General features: G+C 36.8%; 1 protein-coding gene across 8 annotated transcripts in view; it reads left to right on the forward strand.

The window, feature by feature from the left end:
- sema5a (sema domain, seven thrombospondin repeats (type 1 and type 1-like), transmembrane domain (TM) and short cytoplasmic domain, (semaphorin) 5A) overlaps positions 1 to 14,503 on the forward strand; it is a 397,269-nt gene extending 382,766 nt beyond the window's left edge. For 5 of the 8 annotated variants that reach the window (XR_015945703.1, XM_087308760.1, XM_087308759.1 and 2 more), the window contains 4 exon segments: positions 974 to 1,129; positions 1,872 to 1,916; positions 4,110 to 4,321; positions 13,255 to 14,503. Coding sequence is in view for 4 of the 8 variants with exons in the window: in XM_087308760.1 (XP_087164886.1) it covers positions 974 to 1,129; positions 1,872 to 1,916; positions 4,110 to 4,321; positions 13,255 to 13,374 (533 nt within the window). In the remaining 4 variants the exon portion in view is untranslated. 8 annotated transcript variants of the gene reach the window in all.
- The last annotated feature ends 5,353 nt before the right edge of the window (positions 14,504 to 19,856 follow it).

Below are 19,856 nucleotides of genomic sequence, written 5' to 3' on the forward strand. Positions count from 1 at the left end.
TGAAGTTGGCGTGGACCAACACACATTCTCACGTTCATTTCATTGTTAGTAAATCCAAACGTTAGCATGAAACCTGCCGTATGCAACGTTTTTGTGCATATGCAGCATTGATACATGAGGCCCAGGGCAGGAGAGCCTTTGAAATTAATGACATCTTCCTAACATAAAGATGATGACATCTTTACTAACAAGGTGCCAGTGGCCTAGCAAACACAAAACTGCATTTTTTTTTTTCAGTTTCATGAATGTATAATACATACTGTTTGGAAAATGTTGTGTAAATGAGAAACTTTTTAAAAATGCAAGGGAAAAACGTTTCGTAATATTATTGTTGTGTAAACAGCCTAATGCAGTAATATTTCAATTATGGCTGTGTTTAGGAATTTAAAATAGTTTTATTATTTATCATATCTAGTATTTATTATGTATATTGTTTTTCATTTCTACCTATTATTATGTTAATTTTTTCTTTCTTTTAAATTATTGTTGTTACATATATGGGTCAACAGTGACCCATATAGGAAATACTTGCATATATTTGCAAAAAAACTGCTTTTCAAAAGGAAAGGAAAATGAAAAAAGGGATTATCAAAAACAAGTTAAGCTTTAATTAGCCAATTAAGGCTTCATTTTGCTCTAACATGCTCTTTTTTACTTATTTAAACTTAACAGAAGAACTACATGTAAGATAATTTATTAGTGACTGTTATTTTACAGGTAAATGACTGTATAAGGGTACACATCTGCTAATTTTTTAACAGTAAAACAACATGTAAGTTTAGATCTATCACTTACAGTAGAACACTAAGATCTATCACTTACTCTCAAACTCTTATTTTTAAAATCATTGATTTATTTTCTTCTGCAAAGTTTTATGTTGAGTCTTAGGTAAGATGGAGCAGTCTCCCTTTCACTTTTCATCCTCTCTGCATGACTTTGCATCTGATTTGCACTTGTTGTTGTTGTTGTACAGAGAGCTGGTCTGATTGGTCAGAATGGTCCCCCTGTGACTCATCAGGGTCTCAGGTTCGCCTCCGGCATTGTGACGTCTTGTTTCCCACCGGCAACCAGTGCTCTGGCAACAGCAGCGAAACTCGTGCCTGTCTGCCCATCTCCAACTTCATCCCAGGTGGGCACACAAATACACACACACATAGACTCTCAAACACTTGCCATATCGACCTCTGGACAAACAAGGATCTTCCCTTATTGACAAGAAGTAATGCGAGACACACCAAACCATTGATTTCTGCAGTGCTGGGGTAATTAGCCTCTCATCCTCTGCTTGTCTAAAGGACACGATCGAACAAATGCATTACAATGATAAGTTTAGTAGTGTAGCATTTGCATTCATACACTCGAAATCTGAGCTATCAAAGAATATGTTTAACAGACTTGAATATGAATCTTGTATTTAAGTACGTGTACTGTTGATGAGCTACGATGTACTGTCACCTCGTTTTTAATGCATTTGTCTTGAAAATGATGAGTTATTATGTGATCAGCTCATTTTGTATTATGATCATCAAGGGAGTTATTACTTCACTTAGTGTTGCGCAGGGAGCAAGTTTTTAAGACTAAGCCTTGGGTAAATATAGTGTGGCCTCAGAGCCCTCATGTGTTTCACAGTGTAGCATTGCATTACAGCTCATTAAAAAAGTTTTATAGCTCATTTACTTCCATTACTGATCATAAAAAACTGTGTCGCAGGTGCCACTTTCCTTATTCAGCTTTTTGTGAATTTTGCTATAATAGCTTGAGTTGGAAATTTACTTGCTGTAATGTGCTGAAACTTCTAAAGATCTCATTTATCAGCCTGACGGATTCATTTCCCTGTTCTTTGTTTGATTTCTTTTTTTCTTTTTCCTCAGAAACGTCTGTTGCACGTTCAAGTCAGGAGGAAAGATGGTGTGGAGGTGAGTAGTGTATACTGGATGCAGATTCATAAAAAATGTACAGGCAGTCTTTATGTCACTCTGCAGTGGTTCATTTTTTGATAATGTGACCTGCTGACTGAACATTATTGCTGTACATTTATTATGTGGCAACTTGTCAAATAAATAAAAACACCTACATGAAATATTGATTTGAGTTTAAATGATTTTATTGTAGCTTCAGGCTTAGCCTAGATAAGGTAAACTTCCCAACATAAAAAGAAATTTAATTTATACGTTTATTTAGCATGGGGCATTAAATTGATCTAAAGTGAAAGTATATAGACATTTATAATGTTATACAAGACTGCTATTTCAGAGAACTTTTCACAGCAATATTTAACATTGAATATATCAGCTTGTATTGTATACTTAACAGCCTTCTGAAAATGGACAAGATTGAACCAGGAGCCTTATGCCACAAGACATAACAAGTGTCACAAAATAATTTTAAGCAAATTTGTAGGCAAGGCAAGTTTATTTATATAGCACATTTCATACACTGTGGCAATTCAAAGTGCTTTACATAAACAGGACTAAAAGAGAAGTTTTAGAAAACCAAAAACAACTAATAACACTGATTAAAAACAGATACAATCAGATTTAAATGTGTTATAACAGGTTATAAGAGAATGAAAAAGAAAAGAAAGACATAATAGTGCTATCTGTCTGACGTAGCACAGTGCTCATTCAGTAAAGGCACAAATAAATAGATGTGTTTTAAGTCTTGATTTGAATGTGCCTAATGTTGCAGCACATCTGATCATTTCTGGAAGCTGATTCCAGCAGCGGGGGGCATAGTAGCTGAAGGGGGATTCACCCTGTGTTGAATGAACTCTTGAAATTTCTAATTTGCTTGATCCTATAAAGATTTGAGGGATCTGTTTGTATTCAGTGACCCTATCTGTAATGTATTGAGGTCATAGGCTATTTATTGATGTGTAGACAAGTATTAGTACTTTACAAACTATTCTGAATGTAACTGAGAGCCAGTGTAAAGAGTAGAGGTGTAAAGGACAGATGTAATGTGCTCAGATTTTCTGGTTCTGGTCAGAATTTTGGCAGCAGCATTCTGGGTGAGCTGTAACTGTCTGACAGTCTTTTGGGGCAGGCCAGAGAAGAGTCCATTACAGTAGTCCACCCTGCTGCTGATAAAAGCCTGAACAAGTTTAGTTACTTACTGTAAGTGTAGTTACATCACTTTGCCTTTGTAAGGCAGTATACCAAATCTATACCACTGTAACACCTTTGCTGTGTAAAGGTTAATAAAAACTTTTATTAAGTCCATTTTTAGAATCTGTGGACATATTAAAATTTCCATCCAACATTTTATATGAAATATTCTAAAATGTATCATTAACTTTAGTACATTGTTGTCATGCAAACTTACCCTTAGAATTGTTTTTGAAGGGCCATTTATTGTAATGTGTATTTATGTAGCGCATTTATTGTGTATGGCCATGCCCAATCATGAGGAGGTCTCTCCACATCACCACCAGTGTGGATGATGCAAGGGCAGCCACAAGACAGCAGCGCAAGTGCGCTTAACACACACCAGTTATTGGTGAAGTGGAGAGACAGTGATAGAGCCAATTCGATCAATGGGGGGTGATTGGGAGGCTATGATTGATAAGGGCTAATAGACGGAATTTGGTCAGTACATCAGAATTACACCCCTACTTTTTGCGAGAAGTGCCATGGGATTTTTAATGACCACAGATAGTCAGGACCTCAGCCTAATGTCTCATCCGAATGACAGTTGTGAAGGATTATTAAATAAATTGAGCCTTATGAGCATAGCAGTTCAGATTTTACTACATGAACGCATTTAACTGCCAAATGGTACAACTGACCAATCAGAACTAAGCATTTCACAGACTAACAATTCTAGTAATCATTTATCCAATGTGCATCAGAACTTCTGTTCAGCATGCTGATTGGAGAGACAATGTACCTCAGTGCTTTTTTTGGAAACATTAAGCAAATGCGCAATCATTGGCAATTCATACAAACTCACCAGCCAACAGCAATACTGACTGTAATTTATTATAGTGTTTAATTGGCTCGGGTAATGGATAATTGATTTCCATTGGCTTCAGGATCAATGCCTAGATGCTCAACCGTCATGCTTATGTCAGATCATTTAACCATTAGGCATTTTGCTTTTCTTCCCAGACTTCAATGTGTTCCACATGATCGCCGTGGGTCTGAGCAGCTCCATACTCGGCTGCTTGGTCACTTTACTGGTGTACACATACTGCCAGAGATACCAGCAGCAATCCCATGATGCCACAGTCATCCATCCTATCTCTGCTGCCCCGCTCAACACCAGCATCACCAACCATATCAACAAACTGGACAAGTATGACTCAGTTGAAGCCATTAAGGTGGGTGTTGTTCAATCAAGCCGGTGAATATTGTTTATAGAGCCCAACCATTGGATTCTGGAAGTGTAAAGTACATTCATTTTCTCTATCAGCCTTTTTTTCACCGCAATGTTTCTGTGAATGTATAAGATCTCTGATTTATTAGCCACTATAGGGAAATAACAATAATATCAATGTGCAGTAAACTGTTAAATTGCACTCTAAACCTGTATGTTTAAAATTAAGAAAATATCCCAGCAGACACACAACATCATAAGACATTAACATCACGGTTAGAGTTAGGTTGTGACGTCAGGTGACCAAAATTCAATGTCTAGCCAGCTTCTAAGGACAGCATTATTTTGACATCAAATAACGATGTCAAATTATGTTGATATTTGGTTGTGACCAAAATCCAACATCGAGCCAACATCTTAAACCAACATCAAATGTCAAATACTGACATTTATTCAACAGTTATGGCAACCAAAATCCAATGTCTGAGGTCATAGTGGTAATGTCCACACAGCATCAAGCTATAGCATCATTAGACATTGCTATTTGGTTAATTTTAGATTGTGCCTGTTGGGATATTACAATAAAAATATATCAGTTTGGATTATAAAATTTTTACAGCAAAAAATTGAATAAATTGAATGACACCGAAGCAGCCATCCACTTTTAAGCCTCCTTTCCACTGCACATGACAAACGACAAGCAACAGACCAGAAGCATCATTCATTTCCAATGGAAAGTAGTCTGAGAGCTGCGTGGAGTTCCGGTCATCTTCGTATGCGTAAAATTCGGATCCAAATTAAGCTGCGGATCAGTTAAAATATTTGAATTCCTGCGACTAGACCGTATGCGACCGGCCGATCGAATGTTATGTCTTCCAGTGTTGTCCAAGCAGGTCTGTGTTCGTAAGATGAGAAATAGTACATTTTTTTTTTTTTCATCAGAAAAAGTCTCAAAAAAAATATCTATTCATAAATCTAAGTAATAAAGTAATATAAATATCCTTTTTTATGTTGTCTCCACATACCCTCCAATATTTTTAGCAGTCTATGAGTTTCTAGTATTCATTCATTGAACCATGGTGAACGCACAGAGAATAAGGGCTCTTGCTTTTGCACTCCTTTACTCCTTTGCACTCCTCCACTTTCTCTCTTATGGTGCACGTCAGAACTGAAAATTCTGTGCGACTGCCACAAGGGTGCGTATTCCAACAGTCGTGTCAAATGTCGTGTGCAGTGGAAAGGTGGCTTTAGAGTTCTCACCGTACCTGCCAAAGATATTGTCACCATCTTAGTAGCAATATAAATGTCAAGTTTTAGAATGCACAAATACATTTTCAGTTTTTTAAAAAGATAAGGTTAGTTCTATATTGTATCTGCTGCTATGCTGACTCATAGGCATTCGTAGCTCCACCTACAGTATATATATCTGTAATCAACAACTTAAAATGAATAGCTGTTTTTCATTTTGAATTTATTTGATCTGTCATTTGACTTTCCCTCCTAAAAATATACCTTTTTTGTTTTGTTTTTATTAGTTTTTTATATTTTCATAAACGTCCTTGGTTCTAATCAGACTAAGTATATTGTTGTGATTCATGCTATAGCTGGCTGACTTGGTTCAAGACTTGTGACATTTTAATTCAGACTTTTTTTATCCAATACGGGGAAAATAAATGGAAAAAACTTCCAGAAGCAGTGTTGCTGAAAAAGTGGTTGCCACTAATGCACTGTATTGTAGAAATAAGACGACAAATCCAATATTTGGCCTGTGTGTGAGTGTGTGCGACTCTGTCTTGTGTCTAAATCAATTCATACATTCATACACTGCTTTCTCATAAGTGAAGTTTTGATTCAGTTTGTAACTCTATGTTTGTGTGAGATTGTCTCAAATGAAATCAGAAACCAATATGCAGCTCATGTCAATACTTTTCTGGGAATGATATTGTTGTTACTGAGCTGCAAAAGTATTTTCTCTTAAATGTAGTCTTTTTTATTACATAATGCTCTAAAGTTATGCAATATTCTTTGGGATTTAGGCACATGGATCTTTTTTCATAAGCACAGCAAAATAAGCTAAGCCTCATTTTTCACATTTAGTCAGAAGGACAGTTAAGGCTTCATTAGATCTGAATGTACAAGACTCATAACTAATTACAGAAAGTGCTCTTCACTTATTGCTTGTTCAGACACTTTTGTGAAGTTGCATACTTCATCATCTGGATGCATTTCACTAGAATAGCATCACATCAGCTCAGTAGGGTAATATAGAAAATAATTCTGTGTTTTATTCTGTTGAGACTATAGAAGTTCACAATCTCGCCTGGCTTTTTCAAGGCTATACAGTAAATGAATGCCATGCACAGCATACTTGTCATATTGTTTTTCTCTTCTTCTGAATGCTATCATTTTGTTATTGTAAGTAAGTATTTTCTAGAACAGGATCCTTAAAGTCAACATGACATTAAAATCAATCTTACATGCATTTACTTTCTCAAAACACATTCCTGTGCATAATTCCTCAGGATATCATTCTAAAGGTTGAATGGTGTTACACAAATCGAATTACAAGAATTCTGAAATAGTACCTATAGACAAAAATAATGCTACCTAATAGCTAAAGAACTGGTTTGTGCTGTAATTTAAAGGGATAGTTCACCCCAAAACTCACCTTCATAATCTTTGGAACACGAATGAAGAAGTATGTAATGTTATTTATCTGTCCAAAATTAGTATGTTTGCTTGCCATTGTAGATGTTCGTATCCAAGCTTTAAAGCGTTTTCCTAGAATATTTGTGATATTTTGAATTTAACATACCGCTGTGATTGCCAAAGGTTTGTTAAACATTTGTGAATGATGGATATTAAGAAATGAGTGTGTGTGTGAATTGAAACCGCATTTTTAATGGAACCATATCTGTCTCAAAAATAATACATTTACAAAATATAATTCATATATTCACAATACAGTTCACATTTGCAAAATCCAATTTGTAAATTCAAAACATGATTCAAAAAGGCACAAATTAAAATCATAAATAAAAAAACATGTAATGTAATGTGTATTTATATAGCGCATTTACTGTGTATGGCCGTACAACCCAAGCACTTCACAATTATGAGTGAGGGGTCTCTCCACTTCACCACCAGTGTGCAGTATCCACTTGGATGATGCAACAGCAGCCACAGGACAACACTGCCAGTGTACTCGCCACACACCAGCTATAGGGGAGTGGAGAGACAGTGATAGAGCCAATTCAGTGGCTAGGGATGATTGGGACGACATAATGGGTAAGGGCTGATGGAGGAAATTTGTCCAGGACACCAGGGTTACATCCCTGCTCCTTATAAGAATTATAAGAATATGTCATGGGATTTTTTGATATCCACAGAGAGTCAGGACCTCGGTTTAACATCTCATCCAAAAGACTGTGCTCACTGACAGTATATAGTCTCCTTCATTATACTGGGGCATCAGGACTCACACAGACCACTGATTGAGCGCCTCCTGCAAGCCTCACTAACACCACTTCCAACAGCAAATTAGTTTTCCCATATGGTCTCCTATCCAGGTACTGACCAGGCTCAGCCCTGCATGATTAAAAAAATACACAAATCCAATTCATAAATACAAAACACCATTCATAAATACACAAATCCAATTCACAAATTCAAAACAATTAATAAACAGTAATCCGGTTCAAAAATATTTATAATTTTTTACCTGTGAATTGACTTATTGTGGGTTGTATTTATGAATTGTGTTTTAAATTTACGAATTAGATTTTATTCATTGGATCATACATGCTGTGCATGTATGAATTTTATTTTGTAAATGTTTTTTTTTTTTTTTAAACTGATCTAGAACCATTTTTTTATCGATTTAATTGTGCAGCTCTACTCTCGACCTACTGGCTTTATTCTCAAACATTACTCAATGTTTGGTTGAACTGCACAAGCCAGACGTGGATTAAACTTTATCGAAAAAAAATATTTGATATGAAGGTAGAAAAAGTACTCTTAGTTCTTTTACCTGTTCTGATTTTAACACAAACCAAAGACTTTCAGCATTGTTTTGTGCCTGTCATAAAGGAAAGGAATTCAGCTGTTCTCTCAATAGATTTCAGTCATTTGCTTTCATGTTTATATGTAAATCGTGTGAACTAATTTCACAGTATGTGATCAAGAGACTAGAAAAAGCTTACACATTCTCCCATTCATAAAGAATTCAGATAAGTGGTAAACAAACAGAATAAAATGGCATGTTTAAATGAAAACATGTCTCCATTGACCAAATGCTTTTATATTACATTTTAAAGGGGCCCAAAATTAACCCCAAAAATTTTTAATGTTCTGTTAATTTACACACTTTCAAGCCATCCAAGATGTAATTAATGTAATTAATGTTTATTATATATATATATATATATATATATATATATATATATATATATATATATATATATATATATATATAATAAACATTTGTAGCTGAAACTGTGGTTTGTGGGGATTCAGAAAAATGCAAGTCAATGGCTATTTAGTCAAAACTTTTAGGCTGCATTTACACTGCATATCTTGATAGTCACTTTTAATTTTGTGACTTTATCTGATTGTTTTGATGACCCGCATACATCATACTGCATTTACACAGCACAAGACAAAAGCCAAGACAAGAACAGGAAAATAAGAGCGGGCGCTGACTGACAGCTGATAATAAAAGAGCACTCTTTTTTTCCATTCCTATATTTAATCTGTTCACATGGTTATATTTTAAGTTATTTTGCTATATAGTTTATAAAAGAAAAGTTTTTAGTTCTCCATATTCTTTTAATTGAGGCTTTTTAAAACCAGTCCATGTCATGTCCATAGCATGGTATATGCACTTTTTTATGAAAATACATATTAGTTTATATTGTTTGGTGATTGATATGGCGCTCTCTCATTAACATCCTTAAATACTTTTGCTATATGACAGTATAAAAGCTTTGGGGGGAAGGGGTTGGGGGGTGCTCTGCTGTAGTCTGTTTTGAAATGAAAGCATCAGAATTTATGTCATGTTTAAACATTATACGTTTTTCTGACGCGCACTGACAGGTGAAAATCCGGTCTACCTATTTACACTGAAGACACGAGGGCACAGATCTGATTCATATCGGATACATTTCCACATATGAACAAGGCCTGAATCTGATTTGAGTAAATTAGAATCCATGCACTTTTTACCTGCTTACCAGTACATGGGCCATATCCCATCTGGGCCACAAAGGAGAAAAAAGTAAGAAATGGGTCACTTGAACCATACAGTGTAAATGCAGCCTTAAAGTCTAGAATATAAATTCAGGCATAACAAAACGATTTAATGTGGCTCCTGCTGGTACGTTAAGATCTTATTAAATGAAACAATCAGTTTCTGCAAAAAAGTGAACATTATTTTACTTCATAAGACTTCAGTGTATCATTAGGTATCACAGGTATTTATTTTGTCTTGTCTGTATATGTTGTTTGGACTCTAAAAGTGACGGTACGCATTAATTCTGAGTGACCAAGGACCACAATCTCAGTTAAAAATATTTTTTTAATGTCCTTTTGAAGAAAATAAAAAAGTTGTGTAATAAATTAAGATCAAGTTTTCTTTTTGCGGGGAAGTATCTCTTTAACACCAGATGTAAATAGGGCCTCTGATGGGTTTGTATATAAGTGTTCAATAAATATATACAAATGACGATAGTAATTCAGTAAATATCCACATTTCGGTGAACTGTCCCTTTAATAGAATCAAAATGATGATTTGATGAATAGAAATAAGAAAGTCTCAATGCTTTACATGATTTTGACATTTGAAAAAACACAAATTCTGGTTTAAAAGATGTGGTGTTTATAAAACCTTCTGGGGCGAGGGATAAAATCAACATTTATTTCTCTTTCCTTTCAAAATCCATCACAGAACATGAAGAATAAAGAATTACTACAGTATTTCATGTTGACTTAAAGGATAACGTCACGTATAGTGGAGAGTGTAGTCCCTCCTGCTGCTCTGAGGATGATTGTGCTTCATTCCTCTTTTCAGCCTGATGTTTCCGTTCTCTTGCCTTTGGACGAGCACCACATTTGCCAGCCTTTGTCTTCTAACACTGGTGTAGCGCGAGGCCTGGAGATTTTCTACTAACTCTTGACCGGCATTCCCATCCTCTCCTCTGACTCAGACCCCTCGCGAATCCCTTCTCCTTCCCCTGACCCTCGTGTACGTGGCAGGTGTGATCGTCCATTCCTTCTGTCTACATTGCTCACCAGCATTTCCCATCATCCCACAGAGTAGTTACTCATGCTTGTGAGAAGGCAGTGTAATTTCAGTGTCGTAATTATGGCTGTGTCTATGACCATTTTGTAGCAGCATGCTTTTTTTCCTGTCTCTTTTATTCTCATGCCTTGTAAATCGGATTAATGTTTTCTTCTGAATTCTTGTTTTGCTTTGTGTAATTGCCACCCCACAGTGAGCTCAGTTTCGGCTTAGTGTTTTTTCGAGTTATAGAGGAGATTTCTACTAAAAGTTTTGTCTTTGTTTTTTACCTCATTATGAAACATTATGAATTATTATGAATCATCTAAGCAAGATTGAATATTTCAGTATATTAATAAACATTTAAGAATAGATGTCTAAATTATATTTATATTATTTTATATTATATTTGTAGAGCATGTCTTATTTATTGTTTTATTCCATTGTCTTAATGAACATTTCAACTTTTATAATAATTTTGGTAACACTTTACAATAAGGTTGTATTAAGTAATTTTAGATGATGCATTAACTAACATGAACAAACAATGAACAATACTGTCACAACTGTTGGTGGGGAATGGACGAGGACTCAGGTGCAGAACTAAATGATAGGTTTTTATTAATAATAAAACAAAATAGACAGCAAAACAAACTACCCTGAGGGGGAAAACATTAACAAAACAAACAAACTTAAATAAGCAGGCAGGCAGGGATCAGGATTGGAAGACGACAGGACATGGCAATAAACAACGACAAACTGGCAGACAAGAGGAGACTATAAGCAGAAATAATAAATAAACAAACAGGTGAACTGAATAAACTAATAATGGGTTAACAAGGAAGGTGGGACTAGACAAGGGGTGGCCAACCTTGTTCCTGGAGAGCCACTTTCCTGCAGATTTCAGTTGCAACCCATATTAAACACACCTGCCTGTAATTATCACGTTGTGTTCAGGTCCTAATTAATTGGTTCAGGTCTGTTTGATATAAGTAGCAACTGAAATCTGCTGTAAGGTGGCTTTCCGGGAAAAGGGTTGGCCACCCCTGGACCAGACAATAGGCAGGAGAGCACATAACACAAAGAAACCCCACAAGCCATTTGCTCACATAAAGCTCTGGTCACACTGGACTTTTCTCCCCATAGACTTCCATTCATACATATGCAAATGCGTCAGATTGGTAACGCAAGCTCATTCGACAAGTTTCGCTGTTCACTGCGTCACAAAGTTCAAGCTTGGTGAACTCTGACCTACAAAATCGCATCACTTGACTGCGTGAGACCAATCAAGGATAAATAAATGACCTCTCTGGACAGAAATTTAAAATATGAACCACTTGCTCGCTTTTTTAGATGTCTAATCATCTTGTTTAACTCCGCCTCTTTTCGCTGGACCATACTATAGAATTTTGCAAGCTCAAACTCTAGTGTGACCGCAGCTTTAAACACACAGCCAATGAGAGAACTCAAAGCACAACACTTAAGCATGCTGCCACAATGTAAACCCAGAGTCATGTGCTTAGACAACACCAACATAATCAGAACGCAAGACACAAGCACATGATAAATGAAAAACCTTACCGTGCGCTTACATGCAGCATGCATGTTTCCAATCCCAGTGCCAACCGAAACCGAAACTAACTAGATTGAAGCGCTTAGAACAAAAACACTAAGCTGTGAACAAAACAAACAGACCATGATGAGAGCACGCATCCCGAGCTCACCCGGACCTCACGCACCCGCATCAAGCGCGCCAAAATAGCCTAAACGGCACACATACAATGACAAGGACAGACAATGGCAAGAAATGTGAGTCTTGAAAAAACTTGAGCCGAGCACAACATATTAGACAAGACAGGACTAGTGTCTGGACTCGCTACCTAAACAAGAATTAACAAGACCAAAGTGGCAGAATCCTGACAAATATATTTATTACAATATTTGGTCATGTTAGCTAACGTCACTTAATGAAATTACAGTCATTCATTATTAGTTCATTAACTGATGGTGCATTAACTAATGTTAACAAGCATGAATTTGGATTGTAATAAGGCATTAGTAAATGTTGAATTGTGATTAATAAATGCTCTGAAAGTATTGTTCATACTTAGTTCATGTTAGTACATACATAAACTAATGAAACCTTATCTTTTTTTAACATATTAAAATTAATGATCTTTGTCTTGAATGTTTAATTATTTAAAAAAACATTTTAAACCAATAAAAATGTTGATTATATTAATATACATTTTATATATGGGTGGCAGAAACAATCCAAAAAAGGAATGAAAAGTTTTGTTTCTTTAGCCATTTTCATCTGTCTTGATGCTATGAAATGTTGACTGCTCTGTTTTTGACTGCACTTTTATTATCCTGCGAATGATCTTTTCTGCCTAATATTTTAAGTTTCTTGTGTATATTTAACCAAGTGGATCAGTCTTTTGTTAAACCCTCTCCATGGTTTGACCATCATTCAGTCTCAAATTAAGACTTTTGTTCCATTTTTCAAATGATTTGTGATTTGATTTCTTTGCCTAGATCCACAACCCCAAATACAGTCTGACTGTTCATCCATGCAAAAAAGAGTAAAATCAAGCATTCTCCATTCCTGTTTTTTTTTATTATCTCTGACAACACTTTGTTCTCTCTCTCATTCACAGGCTTTCAATAAGAATAACTTGATCCTGGAGGAAAGAAATAAGTATTTCAACCCTCAGCTAGCAGGAAAAACATATACCAACGCATATTTTACTGACGTCAACACATACGACGACTTTTAAAGCTGGATCTGTGATTCCAGTCATCATCTTCAGCACCTAGTGATATTTTCTTTGCCTCTTTTTCTTCACTTGGATAAATAAAAAAGACATTTTATGTGGGACCATTTCACCATCAAAGGCCAATAACGCTGTACAGAACCGTTTTCAGAGTTAACAAGGACATCATGCTTTCCAATTGTGGACATCCCTGAATGAAATTGAACTCCGGTGGACAAATAAATCAGGCGATTTGATTCAACCGCTGATAAACTCTTGCTGTAAAGATGACACATGGACGCTTTGCATGATTCTCATCTAATGTGTTTTTTCTTTAAGCGTCGCTTCATTTATTTGCATGGTTGGTCGCATTCCAGTGTTTGTGGGCGTGGCCTGCATCATAAGTGGGCAGAGCCTTGTTTCCTGTGCCGAATCAGATGCCCCTGTGCCTCACTAAGGACCTACAGTGGTCTAAAGTGCATCAGCCTGCCCTAAAATGAGGTTTTGCCACAACAGACACACACACACAACCCATGTGTAGATAACAAAGAATGTGTTCATATATCTCTCAATATGGGGCACTTGTTAGTTGAGCTCTTAGCAGTGGTGGGAATCTCTGTGTTTTGTTTTTAGTTGTTGTTTTTTTTTTTTTTCGTTGTTGTTGTTGTACAAAACACTTTTCATGAGGCATATGTCTGTAGTTTTTATAGATGAGTCTATTCTGAAGAAAAGAAAAGTGTTTCAAAGTAACCCTGTTCAGTCACCCAAATGAGACTTGTCATATTAACATTCGTCTTTATGTGGTGTAAGGTCTGCAAAAACAGAGAGAATGTGAAACACTACAGGACCTTTTTATGTAAAACATTGATCATTTGAATATTATCAACATGTTTCTATTTGTTTAGTTGTTTAAGTAGATTTAACGAGAAGACAATTATTATATATAAAAACAAACTGCTTTTCAGCACAAAAACTGCTATTTCAGCGTTATTTTCTTTTCAGACTTCTGAATGAATTTACTTATGAACTTAACCATCCATCCATCTTGGAAGAGGTGCTTGGGAATTCACTTTTCCGTTTTCTACTAATTCTTTTCTACTTGTAAAACTTTGTTTGCTTGTTTTATGTGCATAAATTAAAATTGCTTCATATACCTGGGTGTGTGCGATTTATGAAGTGTTATGTACTTGAATTGACTTATTTAGTCAGCCGGGCCTTATTGCAAATATTGACCTCTTGGATAATTTGCAACACTTTCATAATTGAGTGAGCTGTGCTCAAAAAGAATTCAGTTTTCTCTTGAACTGATGAGCAGTACAGTCAGGGTCGGCGCGTCTATAGAGGCCGCCTAGGGCGGCAGAATAGAGAGGGCGGCGTCCCCGAAACTACCCTCGCCACCAGCGCCCTCAGTTATATCCACGTCTAGTGCTGCAGAATTGATAGTGGCATCCCCAAAACTACCCTCTCTACCTGCGCCCTCAGTTATATCCGTGTCTAGGGCGGCAGAATAGAGAGTTTCATCCCCGAAACTACCCTCGCCACCCGCACCCTCAGTTATATCCGCGTCTAGGGCGGCAGAGTAGAGATAGCGGCGTCTGTGACACTACCCGCACCACCCGCGCCCTAAGTTATATGCATGTCTAGTGGGGCAGAATAGAGAGAGCGGCGTTCCCGACACTCCCCTTAGCACCCACGCCCTCAGTTATATCCGCGTATATGGCGGCAGAATGGAGAGGGTGCCCCCCCTTCCACCCCCGTTTATGGTTGAGGGCGGCATGACCGTCCTTTGCCTATAGCTGCACTTCAGCTTGCTCCGGCCCTGAGTACAGTGTTAGTTTTATTGCAGTTCACACTTAGCTGATGATTGATAATAAAGTATGCTGGCATGCTGTCCCGGGACAGAGCCTTGAGCTCATCGGGAGAAAGAGGGGAGTCTGAGCTCAGGTAGGTCTCAAGAACTCCCCCGAATTTGTTCGCTCAGCCTATTCCATGGTTATTAGGGGTCGCCACGGTTGAATGAACCGCCAACTACACCCACATATGGCCATGCGGTGAATGCCCAGTACTAAAACATTTATATACTCTGCCAGTTTGGTTTATTCAATTAACTTATAGCACATGTCTGAACTGTGGGAGGAAACCCATGTGAGCATGGGGAGAACATGCAAACTTCACACAGAAACGCCAATTGACCCAGCCAGGACTCGAACCAGCGACCTTCTTGCTGTGAGGCGACAGTGCTGCTAACCATTGAGCCATCATGCCACCCTGTCCTGGATTCATCTAGGAAAGAGGGGGAGTAGTAGGGCTGGATGAGGGGGTTCTTCAAGGTGAAGATGACTAAGGTAAGAATATCTGGTTATTTATAAGCATTTGGATTCGACTGATTAGTAAATCATATGATAAAGTAGCTAAAGCGGGACCAGCCATGGTCAGTCATAAGCAAGTGATCCTCTCAAAATTTGTTTATGAACTTCACTAATTATGGAAGGCTATCAAGGGCCATTCATTCATTCATTTTCCTTCAGCTTAGTCTCTATTTTAGAGGTAAGCCACAGCAGAATGAGTCATCAACTATTGCAGCATACAGTATGTTTAACGCAGTGAATGAACTTCCAGACTCAACCAAGTAGTGGTAAACACTCTCACACTCTCTCATTTACATTACGGCCAATTTAGTTTATTCAATTCACCTATAGCGCATGTCTTTGGGGGAAACCGAAGAACCTGGATGAAACCCACGCCAACACGGGGAGAACATGCAAACTTCACACAGAAATGCAAACTAGCCCAGTAGGGACTCAAACCAGCAACCTTCTTGATGTAAGGCAACAGTGCTAACCTCTGAGCTACTATGCCCCCTTATCAAGTGACAAAAAGTCTTTAAACAAAACGTGAGAAATTTGATTGTGTCACCTTATTTACAGTTACAATATCAATACAATATCAATGTGTCAACAAGCATTACGGGCTACGAAATTGCTGTATTTGAAACTATCAGCATAATCCATTCAGAAGGGCTCATCCCCTCATATGCCCTAATCTCCTAGAAGGCCGTACTGACAGCTTAGAATGAATTAGAGCACAGGGGTGAGCCCTTCTGAATGGAAAGAGCTGTTCAACACCTCTGCAAAGGACCATAAGGGGCCCAAAGTGTGCATTGGTTGTACCCTTTAAAATCCTTCATTACCAAGAGCCCTTCAAAGTGGCTAGTTTTGAGCACTTTCATTTGGAATGGTACTTCAATATGGTGGCCATGATTGTTTTCGCATCAACGTGCCTTTCAGAAGGCAATATATTCCAATTTGACTGCACTGTATATTTATATATGCGACATGACAGAAATTTGGAATTCATGTTTACAAACATCAGATGTCATGTTTGACATATACTCAAACCCAGCAAGAAAAACAGAAATGTAAGTGTGTTATGTGATTTCTAGAAAAAAAAGATCCAGTTCCTAACCATATGCCTAAAAATAATTTTCCAAAACAGTTTTGTCCACAATCACGGTTAAAAAAATGTAATTCACATAAAAAAGCAAAAATACTCCCCTTAAAAGTGCAGTCAAGAGCATGCTAAAGCAACAGGTGGCAATTTACATCTAACATTAAAATCATGTTGGCCAATCAGAAGCCTTAAAAAGGGTTATTATCATTTCTGGTTGGCTGTCAACATGCCATCCATTTCACAAAAGTGTCTTATGTAAGCAACTGAGCTCCAAACTGTGTTGAAAGAGCTGAAGTTTTGAACATACCTATGTTTGTGTGGACAGGGCCTGAGATGAATAACAAAATTGATAATGTACACTAATATAAAATTGTTAATAAATAATAATCTCTAAGAACTGGCCAACCGGCTCCAAAAAGAGAAAGAGACTCTTCAAGAATTGCCCAGTAATTTGAGGCCAAAAATATATATTTAAGGAATATATAAATAATAAAAACTACACTGTTGCTAAACCACAAACAAAAGTGGAGAATTTGCTGTGAACCAACCAGAGCAGACTTAGCTCAGTAGCTTGTCAAAAATGTCATGCCTATCATATCTTTGGATTACTTAATCTACTGTAGGTGGTGCCTAGTATTGTCGAGCTGCCACTTGTAGAAACTATGGAATAATCACAAATACCACGCTTGTGAACTTATGATCTTTCTACAATCCACTGTAGCATTTTAACAGTGTCCTCGCTTCATGGTCCACAATACTCTCTCAATGTACACTTCTACCAAGGTACCACTAGAAGCCAAATTCTGCAGCAGTCATGAAAGTATGGTTACAATCCCAAATGTAAACCCATAGACCAGCTGAGTCTGCACTTTTGTGTTTTTCCTCTTTGGCTGTGGGGTAAGTCTGCTTTAATATTTATGCATGTTTAAAATTACTACCCTTTTGTTATGAAAACATTTACTGAGTTAGACTGCTGTAAAAATAAATCAGATACAATTTTTTTAAATATATATATATTTTGGATGAATCTGTTAATCAACCTCAGTCCTGATCAAAGCAACGACGTTTTACAAAATTACAGGATTTTAACTCTTTAATTGCCAAGTTCTTAAATTATGTCACTGATTTGGTGAAGAAAAAAACACACAAAATGACATATTTTTTAATATTAAAAGTAATTGTGGACTGGATTTTTTTTTTACCACAGTCTTCAACATGTGAAAGATTAGTAAAAACACTGACTTTGATGCATTATGTTCATTTTTTTTTCTCTAATTTACTGTTGGTGGCTGTTTTTTCTTCATTGACTTCCATTATAACCACATGAACACTCAGTCTTTGTTTTTATTTGCTCCATGTAGTTTTGAGAACTGAGATGCATATTTTGATTTTGATAGATTTTTTTGCACAGGCTTATCTAAAAGGTTAATGGTGCGAACTGATCAACAGCAAAAATTACAAATTTTACCTTTTAACAACAGGAAAAAACACCAACAATCAAAAATGCATGATTATATGGTTTCATGGCTTTAGAATACAAAAAAAAATGTGGTTATAATGTAAGTCAATGGAGCAAAAACAGCCACAAACTGTAAATTAGGGAGAAAAAAAGTCCAATTAATCCAAAACAATGTTGTTTCACATAAATAATTGATAAAATAATTTTAAAATGTTTACATTTTAGAATGAAAATATATAATTTTATGTGTTTTTTCACTGAATCAGTGACATCATTTGTGAATTTGGCAATTAAAGAGTTAAATTACTGTAATTTTTTAAGCAATTTAGTAGTTTTGATCAGGATTGAAGATGATTAACAGAATTATGAAAAAAATATTGCATTCAATAATGCATTTAGGGCACATAGAACTTAAAGGGGACACGTGTAAGCGCTGTTCTTAAAGTTAAAACGATGACACCTTATAATATCATAGACTCACATAGTTAGTGGTGATTGTATATCCACTAGACTGCAAGTGCACACAGCCCCAAACCAAAATGGCACCTGAATGAATGAATAAATGAATGAATTAATTTTTTATAAGACTTTTACTGTGTATTGCTATAAACGCAAAGCTTTATAATCACATGAGCCCCCTCATAGCCCTCTCTCTCCTCAGCATCCACTGAGATGATTGGATAGCAGCCACAGGACAAAAGTGTCAGTGTGCTCACCACAGACCAGCTGCAGGTGGAGAAGAGAGACAGTGATAGAGCCAATTCAGTGGAGAGGGATTATTAGGAGGCTTGATGAGTAAGGGCCAATTGAGGGAATTTGGCTAAGACACTGGGCTTACACCCCTACACTTTATAAGAAGTGCTGTGGGAGTTTTAATGGCCATAGATTGAGGAATCACTGAACAGGTTTTATAAATCTTACTTGATTTTGGAAAAGTTTAACAAGTGAATAGACAATTTATTAGACCATTTATTAGACACATTCATAAAACTAAAAGGAATAGTATTAGTAAATAGACATGTGTTGTCCTGTTATCAGAGCCCACAATGCAACAAACAACATAAGCCTTGAAAATATCTAAAAGAATGCATATTATGGAGACTTAATGTTTAATCATATTAGACAATAGGCCAAGTGCATTCCAAGTATTTGATGTGTTTGAAAAAGCCTATTTTATTCCAAGTTTTGCTTGAATATTTGTCACATTTACACTCATTGGCCACTTTATTAGGTACTGTCTAACTGCTCATTAACGCAGATTTCTAATCCGCCAATTACATGGCAGCAACTCAATGCATTTAGGCATGTAGACATGGTCAAGACGATCCTTGAGGCAGATGGGCTACAGCAGCAAAGGACCACACCAGGTGCCACTCCTGTCAGTTAAGAACAGGAAACTAAGGCTCACTAAAATTGGACACTAAAGGATTCCTGATTTTTGCTGAAACATAGGATGGTACAACAACATGAAAGCATGGAGCCATCCTGCTTTTTATCAACGGTTAAGACTGGTGGTGTAATGGTGTGGGGGATATTTTCTTGGCACACAGCTTACCTGAGTATTGTTGCTACCCTTGGCCATCCCTTTATGACCACA

The sequence above is a fragment of the Danio rerio genome, chromosome 24 (assembly GCF_052040795.2).
Source record: "Danio rerio strain M-AB ecotype USA chromosome 24, GRCz13ab, whole genome shotgun sequence".
Lineage (NCBI taxonomy): Eukaryota > Metazoa > Chordata > Actinopteri > Cypriniformes > Danionidae > Danio > Danio rerio.